Source organism: Vespa mandarinia, chromosome 3 (genome assembly GCF_050613455.1).
Source record: "Vespa mandarinia isolate Hongniang chromosome 3, ASM5061345v1, whole genome shotgun sequence".
Lineage (NCBI taxonomy): Eukaryota > Metazoa > Arthropoda > Insecta > Hymenoptera > Vespidae > Vespa > Vespa mandarinia.
This window is the reverse complement of record NC_140812.1, coordinates 11,470,001-11,492,500: the sequence shown is the minus strand read 5'-3', so window position 1 is coordinate 11,492,500 and position 22,500 is coordinate 11,470,001. Positions and strand designations below refer to the sequence as shown.

Below are 22,500 nucleotides of genomic sequence, written 5' to 3'. Positions count from 1 at the left end.
TTATCTCTGATATTATCCTTTATATCCGTGTAGATGATACGACCATAGATATAAATCTTTTATATAAAATTTTCTATTAAATGGAATAAGATTTCGTCAAAATATTGATCGTTCTTTTAAAACGCAGTATGAAAAAAGAATTATTTGCAACGAGAAAAAAATAATATCAATAAATGAAATGTTGCATCATGTTTTATGATTATTACGATATTGCATGACTTAGCAAAGTTCATAGTATTCAATTTTTAAAGAATGTTGCCTATTATATTAGTAATGCTTCTATAAATATTTATATTTCTTTTACGATAACGCCGGAAAATGATAAATGACATTATTTGGAATGAGTTGCAATTTCTATTTATATAATTCTTCATAAAGATTACAATAAATTTTATTGTAGAATTAAATAATACGGAATCATATTATTTCTTTTCTTTTTTCTTTTTTTTTTCTTTTTTTTTGTAATTTTGACGATGATGTGTAAACAGACAAAACAAAAACAAAAAAAGAAAGATAAGAAAAAAGATAGCTGGTCAAAATTAAGAACAAAGATTTTATTGTTCAAACAATGAACGAGATTATTCTTTTCCTAAAAATATAAATATGATTTTATTAATGTTGACCTGGTTCGATAATTATTTTTATGCATATTGAATTAAACATTAATACATATATATATATATATATGGTATATGATGACATTACAAACATCTGTGTCACGTTTATTGATTTGTTAAAGAAAAAGCATGACGTTTTTCTTTTATTATTTTAACAGCGCCATCTATTTCCGATTTTTAGAGAATAAAATATTCGGGCGTATTGAATAATCAAAAGTTTATTAATCAAATTTTTAGTAAGTTAAGGTAATGAAATATTATTTGAATAAATTTATATATTAGATAGTTTAAATAAATTCATTCGCGATACATTTGAAAAGCTATTAACCGCATAAAGGATGTTCTCCTTTTTCTTTTTCTTTCTTTCTTTCTTTCTTTTCTTTTCTTTTTTTTTTTTTGTTTAATCTCCAATACGATGTTGCTACGTAAACGGTTTCTCAAGCAACCAAGTACATTGTAATCCAATAAGCTGCTTTCTAGAAATTTCCTGACCAATCACACGCAACCCCTACGTCATCCCATCACGGCCATATAAAAGAACGGTTTCCATTAGCTCCGTTCAGTTCTGTTGAGGTCATCAGAGATACTTGGTTGTCGATTGCAGTGATATTTGGAAAAATTATCTGCGACTTTTTATAAAAACTACGATACACATTTACATCTGGGTGAGTATTTTTTTCATATTTTTGTTTTTTACTAATTTGTTTTCTTTTTTTTTTTCTTTTCTTTTCTTAACTCAATAAAAATGTTACGAAATTACAATACATTTTATCGATTTATATTTCAATGTTATTTGATATTATTTATTGTATGTGACTTGTCGTTTAAATGTCATTCTTTTATAATATTGAAAGTAAATAATATCTAATACGCTTTAATGATCGTGAAATAATTTCAATTCTTTGCGAAGGTCATATTAATCGACATAGTTGTATATTAATTTTTGTTGAGATTTTTTTTATACTTGATTATTGAATATATTATTTGTCAATTGACTAATACTTGATATATGTATATGAAAAATTAAATGTAACTTTTTATCTATGTCTCAAACGTTTTGAAATCTTGTAATGACTAGACAGAATAAGTGCGTAGTAACAAAGAACAAAATGGCGGATATCGATCCGGTTTTAGCGACGCAATTACACTCGTTAGCTTTGTTCTCGGTATACGACTTTCCACGTCACTGTGTCAGCCATCTTATCTACTCATTCGATGTAATTTTTATTTCTTTTCTTTTTTTATGCGTTACTTAAAAACTGATGTTAAGATTAATTATAAGTTTATTAATAATAAAGTATTTATTTTTCTTTTTTTTTTTCTTTTTTCTAGTAAATATGCAGATCTTTGTGAAGACTCTAACGGGTAAAACCATAACCCTTGAAGTTGAAGCCTCTGACACCATTGAAAATGTGAAAGCTAAAATTCAGGATAAAGAGGGAATTCCACCAGACCAACAAAGATTAATCTTTGCTGGCAAGCAATTAGAAGATGGACGAACATTGTCCGATTATAACATTCAAAAGGAATCCACTTTACATTTGGTACTTCGATTGAGAGGAGGCATGCAGATTTTTGTCAAGACACTTACAGGAAAAACAATTACTCTAGAGGTTGAAGCATCTGATACTATTGAGAACGTAAAGGCTAAAATTCAGGACAAGGAAGGAATCCCACCAGATCAGCAAAGATTAATCTTTGCTGGTAAGCAACTAGAGGATGGTCGTACTCTTTCCGACTACAATATTCAAAAGGAGTCTACTCTTCATCTTGTACTCCGACTTCGTGGTGGTATGCAAATCTTTGTAAAAACTTTAACTGGAAAAACAATTACTTTGGAAGTCGAGGCATCTGATACTATTGAGAATGTAAAGGCTAAAATTCAAGATAAAGAAGGTATTCCACCAGATCAGCAAAGATTAATCTTTGCTGGTAAGCAACTAGAGGATGGTCGTACTCTTTCCGACTACAATATTCAAAAGGAGTCTACTCTCCATCTTGTACTCCGACTTCGTGGTGGTATGCAGATTTTTGTCAAGACACTTACAGGAAAAACAATTACTCTAGAGGTTGAAGCATCTGATACTATTGAGAACGTAAAGGCTAAAATTCAGGATAAGGAAGGAATTCCACCAGATCAGCAGAGATTAATTTTTGCTGGTAAACAACTAGAGGATGGTCGTACTCTTTCCGACTACAATATTCAAAAGGAGTCTACTCTCCATCTTGTACTCCGACTTCGTGGTGGCATGCAGATTTTTGTTAAGACACTTACTGGTAAAACAATTACATTGGAAGTAGAGGCATCCGATACTATTGAGAACGTAAAGGCTAAAATTCAAGATAAAGAAGGTATTCCACCAGATCAGCAAAGATTAATCTTTGCTGGTAAGCAATTAGAGGATGGTCGTACTCTTTCCGACTACAATATTCAAAAGGAGTCTACTCTCCATCTTGTACTCCGACTTCGTGGTGGTATGCAGATTTTTGTTAAGACACTTACTGGTAAAACAATTACATTGGAAGTAGAGGCATCCGATACTATTGAGAACGTAAAGGCTAAAATACAGGACAAGGAAGGAATCCCACCGGATCAGCAGAGATTAATCTTTGCTGGCAAGCAGCTTGAAGACGGTCGTACTCTTTCCGATTATAACATTCAAAAGGAGTCTACTCTCCATCTTGTACTTCGACTTCGTGGTGGTATGCAGATCTTTGTAAAAACTTTAACTGGAAAAACAATTACTCTAGAGGTTGAAGCATCCGATACTATTGAGAACGTAAAGGCTAAAATTCAGGACAAGGAAGGAATCCCACCGGATCAGCAGAGATTAATCTTTGCTGGTAAGCAGCTTGAAGACGGTCGTACTCTTTCCGATTATAACATTCAAAAGGAGTCTACTCTTCATCTTGTACTCCGACTTCGTGGTGGTATGCAGATTTTCGTCAAGACACTTACAGGCAAAACTATTACATTGGAGGTAGAGGCATCCGATACGATTGAAAATGTTAAAGCTAAAATTCAGGACAAGGAAGGAATTCCACCAGATCAGCAGAGATTAATTTTTGCTGGCAAACAACTCGAGGATGGCCGTACTCTTTCCGATTACAATATTCAAAAAGAATCTACTCTACATTTAGTACTTAGGCTTCGTGGTGGTATGCAAATTTTTGTCAAAACTCTTACAGGAAAAACCATCACATTAGAAGTCGAGGCGTCAGATACTATTGAAAATGTTAAAGCTAAAATTCAAGATAAAGAAGGAATACCACCTGATCAGCAGAGATTAATCTTTGCCGGTAAACAATTGGAAGATGGACGTACTCTTTCAGATTATAATATTCAAAAGGAATCAACCCTTCACTTAGTCCTTCGTCTTAGAGGAGGAAATTAAAATTTTACTTATTAATAAAATCCGCAGACTCCTTATATAGTCCAACTAGATATATTATCATTTTTTACTTTTATTCATGCTGAACTGTAATGTGATATTTATTCCATTGCTTCGTCGGGCAAATAAAAACTGCATTTGAAGTTAATTTTCTCTTTATTCTAAGAAACCTTATAAAAATATGTATGCAGTTTTAACGAGTTTATGCAATGTGTAATGTTCTGATAATAAAATTCTAGAAGCAAGCGTATAATTGTTATTACAAGCTAAATTTCTTTTATTTCTTTTTTTTTTTTTTTGTATATAATTGATTTTATTTTGTATATAATAATTATTCTTGTATGTCCATTATAAATTATATGATAAATTATTATATATATATATACATATACATATTTATATATATATATATATATATATATATATATATATATATAATAAATTATATATAAATTAATAAATTTGAAAAAAAATTCTGAATCTTACTCTTGGTTTTTGTTTCTTTTAAATTTTTATATGTAAAAAAAAAATTTTTTTTTTCTGCACTTGCATATAGTTACCATTTATAGATGGCGCTAAACTAGCTTTCAATAAAAGTTGAGTAGTTTGCGTATAGATGCAGCCACGCATTGCTGTACGTTTAATTGTATATGTTTTTTGATTTGCGTATTTACAAAAACAAAAAAAAATATATGAAATCAATCATTGTTTCATACCTTTAGAATATTTTTATTATCACATTATGTTTCTTAATTTTTTTTACATTTTACATGGGTGTAAAACTACGAAACCCGTACATACGTATATGGAATGAGTATCAATTTGAAAATTGGCGCGTCCATTACGACGCGCACTCTATCAAATGTTTGAATTAAAATTGCGCGCGTTTGTAAACTCAAGAAAATATTTTTTTACTTTGTCGTGTAAAACGCTTATTTATTTACAAAACTGTTGAATTAATACGTATAATATATTTAATCGGTAAATAAATTTATTATAAATATAAAATTATTAATCCGTACAATTTATGGATATTGAACGAATAATCTTTAGATTACAATATGTTTAAATTATTATTTGAACAAATTAATTGAATGAGGTTATGAAAGAATATTTCATATATTATTCGTAACGCGTTTCAAATTGTTAACATAGTATATATTTATTGGGTGAATATTAAAATAATTAAATCTCGAAATAAATTCAAAATTTATTGTGTTTCATGTGATTTTTTTTTTCTGATTTCGATATCTACATAATAGAATTTCTTTTCTACGAAGGCAATATCGTAACGAGGACGGAATAAGGTTTTTCAAATTTTTTCTTTTAATTATAATATTCTTTTTTTTTTCCAAAGATCAACGATATATTATTTTATCGTGCTATAAAATATGACCAAGTAGAAGTTAATTCTATTGATAAAATTTTTATTGTTAAAAGTATATTTATTTTCGACGATTCAATATTTTGTAATTTTATTTTTCACCTTAATACCAAATTTGTTCAAATATTCAGTAATCTTCTATTTGGAACGAGCAATATTTATATCTTATTATAAAATACATGACGATATTAATTTATTATTAAATTTTCGTGATTTTTCGATTTGGCTATATTTTGATACGAATCAAGATGACCAATGGCCAACATTATATATTGTTCTAAAATAAAACGAAGACGAAATTAATTTATTACTAAATTGTCAATATTTTTCGATTTAGTTATATTTTGGTACGGAAACAATATTATCAATGGCCAACGTTATACATATATCGTTCTAAAATAAAACGAGGACAAAATTAATTTATTATTAAATTTCCAATAATTTTCGATTCGGCCATATTTTATATATACGAATAAACATTAATAATGGCCGATATTTTTGTATCCCATGTTTTAAAATAGAACGTAAAAGACTAAATTAATATATCATTATAAATTCATTGACATTTCGCGATTATCATTATTTTTCAATATATTAACGAATCGTTCTTATATAAATCGTCGAACATTAAATTTCCAATTTGAAGATTCTTTTATCGAAAACGAAATTAATATAGAAATTAAAATTATTTATTTTTATCACGTGATAAGTAATATCATTCGATTCATAATTAAATATCATTGGGCACATTAAAAGGCTTAATTTAAAAATAAGAAATTATTAATTTCTTAAATATATTTCCTTTACTATTTATCAGTCGTTCAAAAAATAAAAAAAAAAAGAAAAAAAAGAAAAAAGAAAAAAAAAAAGAGAGAAAGAAACGGGATCGTGTTAGATGGGTTGCGATGTTGATGAAGGTGATGGAGAGTTGTGGCGGAGGTGATTGTGGTAGTAATGGTGGTAGCAGTGGAGGAGGATAAGAAAGAAATGCGAGATGATCTTGATCCTCGATTTAACGTACAACGGTTCCCCCTCGGGAGGTCTCTTGGCACGATGTATGTCGTCGCGCGGTATATACCGCGTGTGTGCCTAATGGTGGAAGGAAACGTTATCCAGAGGCGGGCAACGGACGGGCAACACACTACTAGTCCGGTGTACCCTGGTAGGGCCGAGAGAAGTCAGCCTCCGGAATACGAACTCGGACTCAGTCTTCGAACTGGTCTCGTAGCACGCTGTGTGCGGTGTGCCCGTGTGTCATATACAGCCCCGGTAAGCTTGTTAACAAATCCCTTGCCCTTCTTTGATCATCGAAATTCATTATTATTAATTGATAATATAACAAGGAAAAAAGAAAAAGAAAAAAAAAAAAAAGAAAAGAAAGAACAAAACAAAAAAAAAAAGAAATGTTCCTTTCGGAAGATATCTTAACAACGGTTTGTTAAAAAAAAGATCGTGTTTATTTATTTATTACGCGGTATATACACAAACACACACACACGTATATATATATATATATGTGTGTGTGTGTGTGTATATATATATATATGTATATATATATATATATATATATGTATATATAAATATATATAATTTGTTGTATGCGCGTGCATCTAATGAAATAATATTTTATAAATTGAGAGAATATTAGAAGAAAGAAGGTAAAGAGATTTAAAAGGGATCGATCGAAGGAAGGAAGGAAGGAAGAAGGAAGGAAGGAAGGAAGAAGAAGAAGAAGAAGAAGAAGAAGAAGAAGAAGGAAAAGAAAGAAACAAAGAGAAAAACGGGACATGAAGTTGAAGGAAGGTTGAACGTTTCATCGTTATTATTCATCGGATATTATTCCCATCGTTGAAGGGATTTATAATTCTCGATTAGAAAATGATGACTATACTCTTCCTAGGATTATACCTCTCCGTCTGTCTATCAGGTAACAACAAATATTTATTATTATTTTCATATTCTAAATATTTTTTCATTTTAATGTCTGATTGTCATCCAACTTTTAATCTCGTATCGATATGATGAAGCGGTGGGGGAGGGGGGGAGGGAAGAAGTAAACGAAATAAAAAAAGAATAAAAAGAAATAAATAAAAAAAAAATAAATAAATAAGACCAAAAAAAGAAATTGAAAACTAAACAGTATGAAGAGTTACACATAGATATGTGTATGTATAATTCGATGAAAAGTGTACAACGGATATATATATATACACACACACACGCACGCACACACACACACTTACATGGTGGAGATTTATTCAAGCGTGTATATATATATATATATATATATATATTTATATACACGTACATTTATCGGAACATCATCGTATTTTGCAGTTTATTACTCCGATAATCGTATAACTCTCTTGTTATTCGCTTTTTAGTGCCGGTAATTAGCCATCGCTTTTGCCGGCACCACGAGCAGATATTCTCTCATTTGGAATATTAACTTACGAACGTTCGATCGAGCATGGATCTCTCTCTCTCTCTCTCTCCCCTTTTTTTGCCCCCGTTTTCTATTTCTTTCCTTTTAATTATTTTTTCATTTACTTTCGTCTTTTCTAATTTCTCCCTTCTTTTTTGCTTTTCTTTTTTTCTTTTCTATTTATTTTTTTCTTTCTTTTTTTTCATTCATTTTTCTTCTTTTTTTTTTTTTTTTTTTTTTTTTTTATTGAACACCAACACACCGTTTCTCAATATATACCCCTGCCCTCCCCCGATGCTCCCTTATCCACTAACCCGTAACGACGTCTCCAGTCTATCTCACGAATTTAATTGCTACCAATCACGAGCGATTAACTGCAAGCGTTAAAATATCTCTCTCTTTCTCTCTCTCTTTCTCTCTCTCTCTCTCTCTCTTTCTCTTTCTCTTTCTCTTTCGCCGCTTATTCGTTCTCAGCTGATTCTCATTGGTGTAAACGAAAAGAGACGGCCGAAGGGTCGTACTTTTCGAGCGTAAGGAGAAAAAAGAAAGAAAGGAAAAAAATGAAAAAAGTAATAATAAGAAAAGAGAGAAAGAAAAAGAAAACAATAACAACAACAAAAACAACAACAAAGAGGAAAGGAGAAAAAAAGAAAAGAGAAGTATGAAAAAGAAAAGAAAAGAAAAACGAAATAAATAAAGTATTACGGCGACATATTTTTACGAAGATTCGAGAAAAGAAAGGAAGAAGCTCAAATCGTCGGCGTGCCTTTAGGGCAATACATCGGTCCCTTTTTCATGAGGCGCGACACATGCGCGTCGTCTCTCTTTATTACGCTACGACTAAAGATAAAAGATAATTTTATCTCGTACAATTCTGGAACATCGTCTACGTCTTCTTTCTCACACTCGTCGTTTCTAAGTTCAAGAGAGGGAGAGAAATAGGGATGGTGGGAAGGAGGGAAGAAGGAGGACCGGTGGGGGAGGGGGCCGAGGAAATGGACGGATGATGGACGCAATCGTTTTTCGAACAACGCGAGTTCGCGCCTATTTCTTTTTGTCCTTTTTTTCTATCCTTTTTCTCTCTCTCTCTCTCTCTCTCTCTCCCTCTTTTTTTTTTGTTTTTCTTTTTCGTTTCAATACTCTGCCTCCTTCTCCATTTGCGACAAAAATTGATCCTTCGAACGAAGTATGAGGTTTAGAGAAAAGAAAATAGAAAAATAAAATGAAATGAAATAAAATAAAATAAAATAAAATAAAATAAAATAAAATAAAATAAAATAAAATAAAATAAAATAAATAAATAAAACGAAACAAAAAGCAGAAAAAAAGGAAACGTTAAAAGCGATCGGATTTTCTCGTTCCGTAGAAAGGTCCTTTACACGTCCATATTTACGATATATACGAGTTTTAATCCGTATAAACAAATCGTTATTGCTATTCGTTGAAAAAACGGAAGAAAAAGAGAAAGAGAGAGAAAATGAGAGAGAGGGAATGTGAGAGAGAGAGAGAGAGAGAGAGAGAGAGAGAGAGAGAAAGAAAGAGAAAGAGATATATAGAGAGAGATGTGATGTTCGACGAGGAAGTTTGTACGATCAACGTATATCCGTAGTAGGAAAATATTATTTCATTTTAATCAATATTTTCTATATACATATTTGAGTATATATATATATATATATATATATATGCATACATACGTACATACATTTTCACACAAACACATATAAATATATATATACACACACATATATTCATTAACGATCGAGAGAAAATTCGTAATTAGTCTCAGTTCGTAGTTATCAGTCGGTGGTTTCGTCAAGTCAAACTCGAACATTTTCGTAATAGTTCGAATTTTGCTTGAATACGTGCGATTAACGCTTTTTCAGATTCTTCCTCCCTTCCATCCACCCTTTTCCACCGTTCTTCCTTCTCTCTCTCTCTCTCTCTCTCTCTCTCTCCTATCTCTCTATCTCTTTCGCGCTTCGATAAAAGGGCAGGCGACTCCTCGAAGGAAATAACCCAGATTTATATTCCACGCGGGTGGTAATTTCTTCGAGCTTTGCCGGCGTACAAATTTTACGCTCGGCGTATTGAAAGAGTTTAAACGAGTTTTCCCTTTCGTTTTCTCTATCTCATTCTCTCTCTCTGTCTCTCTCTCTCTCTCTCTCTCTTTCTCTCTGTCTCCTTCGTTCTCGTTTTCGTTCTCCTTCCGTCTTTCTCACCTACCTCCTAATTCCTTACTCACTCCCCCATTCTCCCACTACTAAAATGCGCGAAGCTCGGCCGTGCTTTTGTTCCCGATTTCTGCATCGGAAAGGTCTTTCATTTTGTCATTGAATGTTGAAGCAATATTCGAACTTGCAAACTCCATTACGAACTCGCACTGTTACCTTATTCGCTTTCGTTGTTGGGTCTCGCGACAGGTAAAGCTGAGTTCCCTTTCTCTCTCTCTCTTTCTCTCTCTCTCTCTCACTCTCTCTCTTTTTCTCTCTATATTCTAAGCTTAATAATCGAATCCCATTCACTACGATCCCAATGTTCGCAACAATTTTACTCTTTCGAAGTATCGCTTTTAGTGATATATTGAGAAAAGAAGAAAAAAGAAAAAGAAAAAAAAATAATAAGAAACTATCACGTATATTTTTATAGATATGTAAACGTACGCGTGCTCTCTCTCTCTCTCTCTCTCTCTCTTGGGAAAATGATTAAATTAAATTTCGCGCCACATATATATCGTTCCAATCCGTACGCGGTTAGACGGCGCCAGTTTCGTTCCCACGCTTTTTCAAATTTCCTCGATTATATCGCTTTTCCTTTTTTTCTTTTTTCCTTTTTTTTTCTTTTTCTGTTTCTTTTTCGTACGAACTTTCACCCAAGTCTTGCCCTTCCCCTTTTTTTTCTTTTCTTTTTTTTTACGCGAGATCCAAAGAGAAGAAGAAGAAGAAGAAGAAGAAGAAGATGATGATGAAAAATCAAGTGTTCTGATTTATCTTCAATTTGTATCGAATTATTATTGTTATTTTATAAAAAAGGATAAAGAATCGTAAGATAAAATGTTCGACGCTAAAAGACTATCTTATCGACAATATTATTTTCGAATATATCTATTGAGGTATATCGTATATTATAAACTTTAGAGAAATATTAATAAAAAAAGGGAAAGAAGAAATTTATCAAATCGATCGTGATGCTCGTTATGGAAAAAAGAAAGTTTATATATATATATATATATATATATATATATATGTGTGTGTGAAAGAGCAAAATTCATAAAAAAAAATGAATACCTCGAATGAGATTTATTCGAACGAATATTAACATGATTAAAACGTAAATCCAGTCGATCATTTTGATCGTTTGATGAATCTATCTATTAAGTAGTATATTTTTTTACATGTGCCGATTATTACGACTCTAAGAATAAATATGTATTACGAGTGTGCGATGTTTCGTTACGATTTGAATTAATTCGTCGAAAGTTAATTGAAAGATGAAAAATTCGATATGTTCCGTAATCCTCTATTTCTTCTATTTAATTTTTTCTTCCTTTCTTTTTCTTTTTCTCTTTTTTTTTTCTTTTTCTTTTTTTTTTTTTTCCCCTTTTCAATTTTTTTCTCTTCCACGTTAAATGCGTCCAATTATCTTTACGGACGATGACAGTTTCCTTTGAAATTTATTAAACGAAGAGTTCTGATGAACGCAAAGGCATAGATCTCTACTAGATCACTCGAGGTATTATTCTCATTCGTTCGTTCAGAAGAGTTATCGCATCTTTTCTCGTATCTTTCACCACCCACTTGATCTCTGTTTCTTGTCTTTGAATTTGTTCTCACACTAGTTACATACAACTATTATATATATACACACACACACACGCACACACACACATATATATATATATATATATCTAATACTTCCCAATGAATAATTTATCTTAATATACTATAGAAAAGAAGACGAGTTATACCTATATGTGTATGTATGTACATACATATATATAAATATATATATATGTATATATATATATATACATATGTATATACGATTCTCATGGATCAACGTAAATAATTTATACGTTTTCATCACGTTTTACTTTAAAAACATCTCTGTGATGCAATAACATAGAAGAAGGCAAATGCGATATAGAATAGACGACTTTGATAAGCGTTTAAAGCTTTCGTCGTTCTATCCAAATCGAAATATTCGTATAGAGGAGAAATATACGAATGAGAAGAAGGGTATTATGGATATCAGAGAGAAAGAGGAACGATATAGAGAATGAAAGAGAGAGAGAGAGAGAGAGAGACAGAGAGAGAGAGAAAGATAGATAGAGAAAGAGATGCTCGTTTTTGCGCGTTCACCACAGCTGCGAGCCAGAAGAGAAGCGAGGAGCAATATGGCGGCTTCTCTTTTCTCTTTTCACTTCGAACGTCGACAACGTTGTGGAAGATATCGCGAGATTTCTCTCCCTCTCTCTCTCTCTCTCTCTCTCTCTCTCTTTCTTTCTCTCTTTCTTTCTCTCTTTCTCTATTTCTCTCTATTTCTCTCTTTCTATCTCTTTTACTCCTACTCTTACTCTCGCTCATTCTAAACTCTCTCATTTCGTGCGCCACGGTATAACTACTCTCGGCAGCTTTGCCTCTTTCTTTTGTGTTTTCTCGCTGGTCTAGTGGTTCGACCCGTACTAAATATAGAGGCGTCGCAAGGGTCTGTCCCGTGCTCGTGCTGACGGGTCAGAAGTAACTTGTTGCTATTAGCGGACGAGGGTCGAAAGCGCGGGAGCCGCACTCGCTCTCGCGAAGTTATCTCTTTAAAACGTCACGAAATAGGAATCGTTTGAGAAGACGAAAAAGTGTTAGAGAAAGAAAGAGAGAAAGAGAGAGAGAGAGAGAGAGAGTCTATTTTTTCTCTTTCTCTTTTTCTTTTCTCTCTCTCTCTCTTTCTTTCTTTCTCTCTCTCTCTCTCTCTCTTTCTCTTTTTCTTTTTATGTTTGCTATGACATTCCTCTGCTCGTTTCAACAATTCGTGCTGATCGATAACGAACTACTATTACATCGAGGATATCTCATTATTCTTAGGTTTTTTCATTAACGAAAGTAATTACTTCTTCGATCGTCCGACACCCTATCTTTTTTCCCTATCTTTCTTCTTTCTCCTCGTCGTCGTTGTCTTCTTCTTCTTTTTTCTATCTTCTTTCTCCATTTTTCCTTTCTCTCTCTCTCTCTCTCTCTCTCTTTTCTTTTTTCTTTTTTTTTTTTAAACTATCGCCATTCGTTCGTTACACTAGACTGAAATGAATCATAGGAGATATCTAAATGCTATAAACCATGCTCTTTTCGTTAGACAAAGTTTATTGTTATAGTAAATTGATATATATGATATATATATATATATATGTGTCTTTGTGTTTGTGTGTATGTATGTATATGTACTTCTTTCGTATAATCAGTGTGAACAATTCGATTAGATGAAAATTTATTTATTTATTTATTTTTCTTCTTTCAAAGGAAATATTCGAATGAATTACGAATCAATACAATGATACCGTCGTTGAAAAGTAACACAGTTAAGCGTCAGTTTCGCGAAATCATAACTACTTTTTCGATTGTACTTTAGAAAAATTGCATCCGTAGTTTTACACCGGTATTTCCATAAAAGTGAACATTTCCTTGGGTCGTAGATCGATTCCCCGTCGTAAAAGTGTCATACAACCAACCTTCGAATTCAAATATCTATTTATTTTCCTCTTTTCCTCTTCTTTTCTTTTTCTTTCTCTCTCTCTCTCTCTCTCTCTCTCTTTCTCTCTGTTCTCTCTTTCTTCCATCTCTTTATCTTTTCTTTTCTTTTATTTCCTCGACTTTTATTCGCCCAATAAACTCAAGCCAAATTGATTTCGATTTCGATTTCGATTTAGATAGTCATTGATAATGATAGTCGTTGGATTATATTGATTTAACACTATTTCAATGATCTTCGTTATCGCGCTTTTTGCCATAATGGCGACAAAAGCAATTAGAAATTTACCAGAAGAAGGAGGATAAGACGAAGACGAGGACGAAGAAGACGAAAACGAAGACGAAAACGAAGACGAAAACGAAGAAGAAGAAGAAGAAGAAGAAGAAGAAGAAGAAGAAGAAGAAGAAGAAGAAGAAGAAGAAGAAGCTTCGCGGCCCAGTTATTTATAACTACCGCGAGAAAAGTTGGAAGTTTCATCACAGTTGGCTCTCGGTATCATCATCCTTAAGAAACCTCCTTCTGAATAACGCATTCGTCGATCCTTTTATCTTCGTCTCTGAAGCGGATTCCTCTTCTTCGTCTTCGTCTTAGCTTTTACAGATAACATACTTTCCTCTTGTTTTCTTCCATTACGAGTGCCTTTTCACGATCGCGTTCTATCGTCGCGCTTGAAGATTTTTCAACTTTCGTGAGTGCTGAACTTTTACATTTCTCTGTCTCTCTCTCTCTCTCTCTATGACTGTCTGTCTGTCTCCGTCTATTTCTCTCTTTTTCTCTCTCTCTCTTTTTTTTTATTTTCTTTGTGTTATCTTGATAAAGCGATGAGAATGCGGTAAAGATAATATTGTATATACCGTAGAGTCAGATAAATATTTCCATTTGAAATAATTTTTCATTTAATGATCATCTTTAATAATTGATTCAAATGATTTTGCATTTAAGAGATTTTCTTTTAAGAAATTCATATCTTGTTTGACGATAATTACTAATGGCACAATTTTTATAGATATAGAAAAAGAGAGAGAGAGAGAGAAAGAGAGAGAGGCGGCGGGAGGGAGGGAGGGAGGGAGAGGGGAGAGAGAGAGCATATTTTAAGAAGCTTTTTCCTTAAACCATTATATTAGATACATTCAGAATCATATCATGATTTTATCTTGATTTTAGATTATATAAAGATTTATTTCGTCTTAACGATAATTTTCTGACGAAGAAGCAAAATAAATAAAATATAATATAATTTAATTTCTACATAGGGATAAGTTGTTAGATTTTGAACGTGTAAGTTTGTAGAATATGTTTCGTTTCGTTGGACTTATTAAAAGATTTTTTCTTTCTTCTTTTTTCTTTTCTCTTTTTTTTTTTCTTTTTCTTTTTTTTTTTTTCTTTGAGAACGACGACACATCGTTCGGATCGAAAAATTTTCAATACGGCTTGTAATATTTATTCTATCAAGTAATCCGACAAAAAACTTTGTGATTATATTAATATACTATACCATAATACAAGTAATGAAATTGAAGTTGAAATTCTTAGTGTAATAAATTTGCATGAGCGTACTTGTATTACACTTGTTAGTGTCAATTCTTAAATTTATTATTGGTATTGACTACAAGTATTAAATTTGATATTGGCAAAGTTCATCAATGTAAAATATATTATCGTATTTATGTCGTTTTCATTAAAGTTTCTCTTTTATTTTCTAATGGACATTGATGTCGTTCAACAGTTAAAAGATAATTCAATTTCTATTATTAACTCTATTTAATATCTATTGTATAAAGAAAGAAAGAGAGAGAGAGAGAGAGAGAGAGAGAGAGAGAGAGAGAGAAGGATAGATCATTTTTTAAAGAAATTATTATTCGTAATCCATTATGTCGGATCCCTCCAATTTATTCTGATCGAAGGAACAAGGAGAAAATCACTTTCCCGTTTACAAGGAAAAACCGTTTCATTTTTCGCAATCCCCTCTTGCATTTTCTTCTTTATTTTTTTTTTCCTTTCCTTCTCTATCTCTCTCTCTCTCTCTCTCTCTCTCTCTCTTCCCGGTTAACTCTCAGCTGAACGACTGTGCTTTATATTTTTTCTTTTTTCCTTTTTTTCTTCTTCTCCTCCCCTTTTTTTTTCTTCCCGATTCTCACCCTTATTTACGACCGTAATGTTGAGGAACACTGACAGCAAAATGAGTCTGCGTAGGTGTATGTGTTTTCTCTCTCTCTCTCTCTCTCTCTCTCTCTCTCTCTCTCTCTTTTTCTCTCTACGCGCGCGCGCGCGCCGCGCGTGTGTATGTATATGTGTGTACGTGCACATACACGCGCGCGTTTATATGCGTGTGCGTGTGCGTATGTCTGTATGTATATATATGCATATATATATATATATATATATATATATATATGTATATATGTATATATGTATATGTATGTGTATATTTCTGCGAAGAAAAATGTTTCGCATGCGAAACAACTTAATGACACCGATAACGCGACTAATTTATACTCTCGACGAAAGTGTTCGAATCTCGTTTCAACGTGCCTGGAATTCGATTTGCATTCCTCCTCTTCATCCCTCTCCCCCTTTCTCCCCCCCCCCTCTTTTGAAAAAATAATAATAAAAAGGAGAGAGAGAAAGAGAGAGAGAGAGAGAGAGAGAGAGTGTGTGTGTATGAGAAGGGCAAATTGCTATTAAAAATCTGTATGAGTATTCTTTTATTTTTTGTTTTTTTTTTTTTTTTTCCAAGAAGACGATAACCACGTGTATAGCTTGACGAGTATTGGTCGATATTGTAGCAAAAGGATACTCGATCATTCGAAGTGTTCGAATATTCGCTTCAACGTGTCAGCAGTTCGACTTGAATATTATCTAAAATGAAGAAAAAAAAACAGAAAAAAAAAGAAAAAGAAAAAAGAAACAAAAAAAGGATAAAAAAAGAAAGAAAGTAATAATAATGATAATAATAATAATAATGAAAAAAGAAAATTATACATTATACTTAAACGTGTGATTATTATTTCATATGAATTTTTTATGTTTCATTTTCAAAGCGTATCGCGTTATTTCGTAAAAGTTTTTAATAAAAGAAAAATAATTATTTGTACGAGAACATTTGCCATTAAATGTATAATTTTTAATGGAACAAGATTATTATATTCTTGATTAATATTACTATTAATAAATATATTATGTTTCGTATAAATATCGATTGGAACAAATTAATCATTTTAACAAATATTTCCATTAAATGTATAACATCGATCAATGGAAATATTTATGTGCAATAATGATGATAATCATATTGATTAATATTTTTAACAAATGCGCATATTGTATATGTTTAAAATAAAAAATTTTTAATAGAACGAGATCAATGATATTGACGGAAATGTCAATATGATGTATCGTAAATTTTTTTTTCCTTTCTTTTTTTTTTTATAAATTTTTAAATTAAACAGAGATAGCTATTGCGAAGAAGAAAATTGTTAAAGGGAGAGAGAGGAAAAGAGAAAAGAAAAAGAAAAAGGAAAAGAAAAAAGAAAAAAGAAAAAGAAAAGAAATGGAAAGAAAGGAACAAAAAGAATGGAAAGAAAAACATCCCCATCGTATTATTTGTTATAAATTTTGTTTATTTATGAGAAATTCGATAGATTTGTTTGATTATCGTGGCAATTCCATTTTATCCAAAGATTTTAGTAAGGGAGAATAACACGGTCATTCATTGAATCGATTCAAATTACTGAACACACATCGAGCTTTTGATGCTTTACTCTAATTGAGAGCACAGATGGGATTTTGCTCTTCCTATATATACATACATATATATATATACATATATATATATATATATATATATATATATATATATATATATATACCAGATGCATGAACGATAAGCTGTGAATTTCTAGGAACTTACATGACCCATGTAAGCGGCCCACGGAAACTGCATTCCTCTCGCGGTACCACGCTGGCTTTTATGGCTTTATCGTTCATCGATTACGAATTTCACCATGTGAATGAGCCCATGAGAAAGACTAAGATAGAGAGAGGGAAAGAAAGAGAGAGAGAGAGAGAGAGAGAGAGAGAGAGAGAGAGAGAGAGAGATAGAGATAGAGTTAAAGAAAGATATATATATATATATATATATATATATATAGAGAGAGAGAGAGAGAGAGAAAGAGAGAGAGGATTCTAGTTGATTCGAGCTTCATTTTGGAGTAACACGAAATTTGAGAAGAGAACTAAGCGAATCTCTGTATTATGCATACCAGATAGAGGAAAGGTTCTCTCTGAACAGAGAAGTAAGTAGAGAGAGAGAGAGAGAGAGAAAGAGAAAAGGGGGAGGGGGAGAAAGACAGTCACTTTAGAGAAACGCGTTCGAGCCTCGACCTTTCCTGTCTGGAACACTTTCCTAACATTATTTGCTGGGCGGCTTTCACACGTCAACCAAAATTGTCCTTTTCGGTTAAACGTGCTTCCTAACTTTCCTATATGTTATTCGTCCAACAACGAAATTCATTTATTCTTTTAACGGCAAACGCCTGACCCAATTCTATCAACGAATTATCTACACGTTGATAATAAGCTTCAAATATTTCGTAAATAAATATTTAAAAATGTCTACGTTATCACGTCTCTCTCTTCGTTTTATTTCTATTCATTTTTCGATTATGAGAATGAATTTAATAATGATAATACAAACGTTTATCGGTTTAATAATTACAATCTTTTTTTTTTCTTTTCCTCTTTTCTTTCTCCCTCTCTCTCTCTCTCTCTCTCTCTCTCTCTCTCTCTCTTTTTTACCCTCGATATAGTTTATCATGAAGAAATTATTTATTCGTCGGTGATAATTGAAATGAAATAAAATGTTCTTACGTAAATGTAAGAACTTATATACATTGATATGTGTACCTATATATCTACATATATATTATATGTCTGTATATGTGTGCTTTTGTGTGTATATATTTGTTAACTTAGTCGTTTGAAATGAGAGAAACGTTTGATTATAATTTTAATAACGTTTAATCCAATGCAGTCTATAATTTATTTATTAGACGATAATACAACGTATTTATAAATAACATCGATATCGTTCTAGTTATATTTGTTAATTTTTCTTTTTCTTTTTTTTATATCCCATTTTTTATTCCTTTTTTAGTTTTAACTTCGTTTTCTTACTTTTCTTTTATGTATATATATATATATATATATTTTTTTTTTTCTTCTTTTTCCTTACTTCGTTGATAGCCATTAAGGATCGAGCGTAAGATCATTAGTCAGAGGTCGAAGAAGAAGGATCGTTAGTATACTAAATGTAGTTGCATACACAATCGCTCGTTAATTTACTCTTCTACCAATTCGAATTAACGAAGTCGCCGAGTATTGGATGCACGCGTTCGATCAAATAGAAACTTGAGTTCTACGCTTGGGAGTTTTAAGAAAGTTAGAAATAACGCTAGGCACCGAGCCATGTCGACGTCTAAGAAAAACGGTGAACGTCGAAGAAAAACGGTGAACGTCGAGGAAAAACGGTGAACGTCCAAAGAAAAATGTTGGAATTTCTAATGCCACGCGCCATGACGTAGCGCACGAAACTTACTATCCCCTTGGATTAGAGTCGTTTTACGGTAACGGAGTGAGGTGAGGAGGGAAAAGTAGATGCAAGGGAAAAGAACGGGAAGGGAAAGATTATATAGATATATTAACGTTGCCAAAGATGAGAAAAAATATCTACTCGAGAACGAATAATTGATCGTTGAAAATTTCTTTTTTCTTTCTTTCATTCTTTTCGTAAAAATATACGAAGAAATTTATTCGACGATGTCGAGGAAAAATTTTCTTCGTGGAATAATTGAAAAATTAATTCGACGATATTGGAATAAATTAAAGAGCGATTTAATTATTTTTCTTCTTTCTTTCTTTTTTTTTTTTAATTTTTTCTCTCTCTCTGTCTTTCAACGATCACTTATCTATTATTTTTAATTCTTTTTTAAAAATAATTATACGTACAGTGCGAAAAGTTATGATATTATATGTAGATACTATATTCAATATATTTTATTAATTTGTTTCCTTTTTCTTCTTCTTTTTTCTTTTTCTTTTTTCTTTGTTATGGAAAAAAAAAATGTCTTATGACACACGTATAATTTAATTATTTTTCTTATACACGTGAAAAATTATGTATCGTGAAAATTAGGGTATCACTTGTACTTTTTTTTATACTTTATAGTATAATTACGCTATATTATCTCGAATAACATCTTTTCAAACATATTTCAAACGTTTATTACTCGACGATATCGACGATTACTTTATAATCTAATTTAACTTTTTCTTTTTCTTTCCATGATATCTAACAAAATATAACATTATTACGCGTATATGTCGATATAATTATATTAATTACGGGATATAACATTATATTGAAATATTTATATGCGATTTTATGTACGGGAATCTTCATCTTCATCATCTTCATCTTCTTTTTATTTTTTCTTTTTTTTCTTTTTTGCTTTTGTTTTTCAAAAGATCAATTAAATTCAAAAAATTGAAATTTATCTATTATAAGTATTTTATCGTGATATTTTGGAAGATTCTCTCTGTTGAATGAGTAATTTAGACGAAGGTACACGAGTAAGTATTAGAACAGATCGAAACCCATGCGGTTAATTAGCTTTCGAAACATTCGTAGTGTACCCTATCGTCGGTACGGTTTCGATCGTATTGGGTTTCAGGCCTAGTTTCGTGCCTGTCGTTTGGATGAAAACACCCCGTTAGAGATTCGTAATACGCACGAACGATCACCGTAACGACGTACGAACGACCGGTTAGGAGATTGAATAGTCGCGAAATCGCGATAGGAGTGGACTGAGGGCGGTTCTCGAGGAACACGTAAACGAGTCACTATATATATATATATATATATATATACTATATATGCATTTAATATGTATGTATATACACATGTATATATATGTATATACATATGTAGGTAGTATGTATATACAACATGTATTATACTCGTTAGTTACCTACGCGTTTCTACCTACGATGATCATCGCCGGACACGACGATTAGACAAATTGTAAGCTTCCAGTTCGATCGACTTTCACTCAACTCGATCGATCAATCGATCGATCGATCGATCGATCGATCGGGAGAGAGAAAGAGAGAGAGAGAGAGAGAGAGAGAGAGAGAGAGAGAGATTATTATCTCTATTCGTATCGGCATTTAAAATGAAGAAAATTCAAATTTTACAACTCTCCTATCACTAAACTAATCCGTTAGATCCTAATTTTCTAGTCGGTCAACGATTTATAATTTCATCCATGTAACGTGCTCTTTTTTTTCTTCCTTCCCTTGCTTTTCTTTTACTTTTTCTTCTTCTTTCCCGCCGCACCCCTCTCCCCCTCACCCTCCTTGAGTTTTCTTTTTCGCTCGGACATCATTTTACATAAATACAGGTACTTAGGTACCATTTGAAATATTGTGAAATGTAATTACACGATCATTGGCATTTATTATCGAACGATGGTCTTTTTCTTCTCCCCTCCCATCCCCCCCTCCTCATTCTTTTTCTTCTCTTAATTTTTTCTTGTTTCTTTTTAAAAGAAAAGATTTTTGATCCTCGTAACGTACATATATCGATTAACTATTACTCGATACGTTATTAGCGTCAAATGCATAATAAGAGATATATCACTGTACGGATAAATATCTAGGGTGGTGGTGATGGCGGGGGGGTGGGGGAGAGGGTTGAAAGCTAGTACTTGACTAGAGTCGGTTTTGAAGAGGGGGAAAAAAAAAAGAAAAAAAAAAAAAAGAAAAAAAAGGAGACCGAAGAAGAAGAAGAAAAAAGAGGCAAAAAAAAAAAAAAGAAAAAAACAAAGGGGAGAAAAAAATAGATATATGAAAAAGGAAAGAAAAAGGAGAAGAAGTAAGAGAGAAAGGAAAAAAAAATGAAAAAAGGAAAAAAAAGAAATGAAACATTGGAAGCCGCAAACTCGCTACTTCCTATCGTGACTACTAGTATCATGAGTTAATCCACGACGTACAATTAGATCTCCGTGAAAAGATATCGTTGTCGTAGATTCTTGCCAACCTATAATCAGACAAGGCGATCGGTTACACCCTTTATGCCGGTCGCCAATGTAAATGTTACAAATGTAATAGATCGGAAAAATCTATAGATATGACAGCTCGAATTTGTGATAAATTAACATTTATATACATGCATGAATATATTTTTTTAATTCTTTTATTATATATATGTATATATATATTATTTTTATCAGATTCAACATAATAATAATTAAATGTTTTCATAATATATGCAATAATAATGTAACAATAATAGTTCAGAAATACATATAGATATGACAATTTAAATTCGAGATAAATTAACATTTATATATATATATATATTTATTTATTTAAATATTTATTATATATATGTTTTTTTATCAGATTCGAGATATAATAATTAAATGTTTGCATAAAATATACGATAACAATGTTACAAATGTAATAGATCGGAAATACATATGGATATGACAGCTTAAATTTAAGATAAATTAATATTTATATATATATATATGTATGTATTTATTTATTTATTTATATATATATATACATATTTATTTATTATATATATATATATGTATTTTTTATCAGATTCGATATAATGATAATTAAGTGTTTCCATAAAATATGCAATAATATTTTTATTTCTTTTTTCTTTTTTTCTTTCTCTACATTATTAACGAAACGAGGAAAAAAGAAAAATAATATTCATTGATGAAGAAGATCTTTAAATTGAAATTTTTCATTCATTAATATCTTATCAATGAACAATTTGTCAGTATAGGAATGTGCACAAGATGGATATAATAAGTCTAGGTATATAATATAGGTATGCCGTGTATAAATTCGATTAATTATCTCAATAAT

General features: G+C 31.6%; 2 protein-coding genes across 6 annotated transcripts in view; both read left to right on the top strand.

Annotated features, from left to right (window-relative positions):
• The first annotated feature begins 1,122 nt into the window (after window positions 1-1,122).
• On the top strand, window positions 1,123-4,254 carry Ubi-p63E (Polyubiquitin-63E). The gene is made up of 2 exons (XM_085656084.1): window positions 1,123-1,282; window positions 1,950-4,254. Exon 2 carries the CDS (start codon window positions 1,955-1,957, stop codon window positions 4,010-4,012), a length of 2,058 nt encoding a protein of 685 aa, XP_085512210.1. The 5' UTR covers window positions 1,123-1,282; window positions 1,950-1,954; the 3' UTR covers window positions 4,013-4,254.
• Window positions 4,255-6,233: 1,979 nt separating this feature from the next.
• LOC118445149 (uncharacterized) overlaps window positions 6,234-22,500 on the top strand; it is a 143,829-nt gene continuing 127,562 nt past the window's right edge. For 2 of the 5 annotated variants that reach the window (XR_014981995.1, XM_035874192.2), the window contains exons 1-2: window positions 6,236-6,662; window positions 7,032-7,320. Coding sequence is in view for 4 of the 5 variants with exons in the window: in XM_035874192.2 (XP_035730085.2) it covers window positions 7,272-7,320 (49 nt within the window). In the remaining variant the exon portion in view is untranslated. Of the gene's footprint in view, window positions 6,663-7,031; window positions 7,321-22,500 lie in introns of all 5 variants that reach the window. The other 3 variants (XM_085656083.1, XM_035874189.2, XM_035874188.2) reach the window with 3 other exon arrangements.

Excerpts from the sequence above, each read along its gene's own strand:
- Ubi-p63E (XM_085656084.1), top strand. The coding sequence starts at position 1,955 with ATGCAGATCTTTGTGAAGACTCTAACGGGTAAAACCATAACCCTTGAA.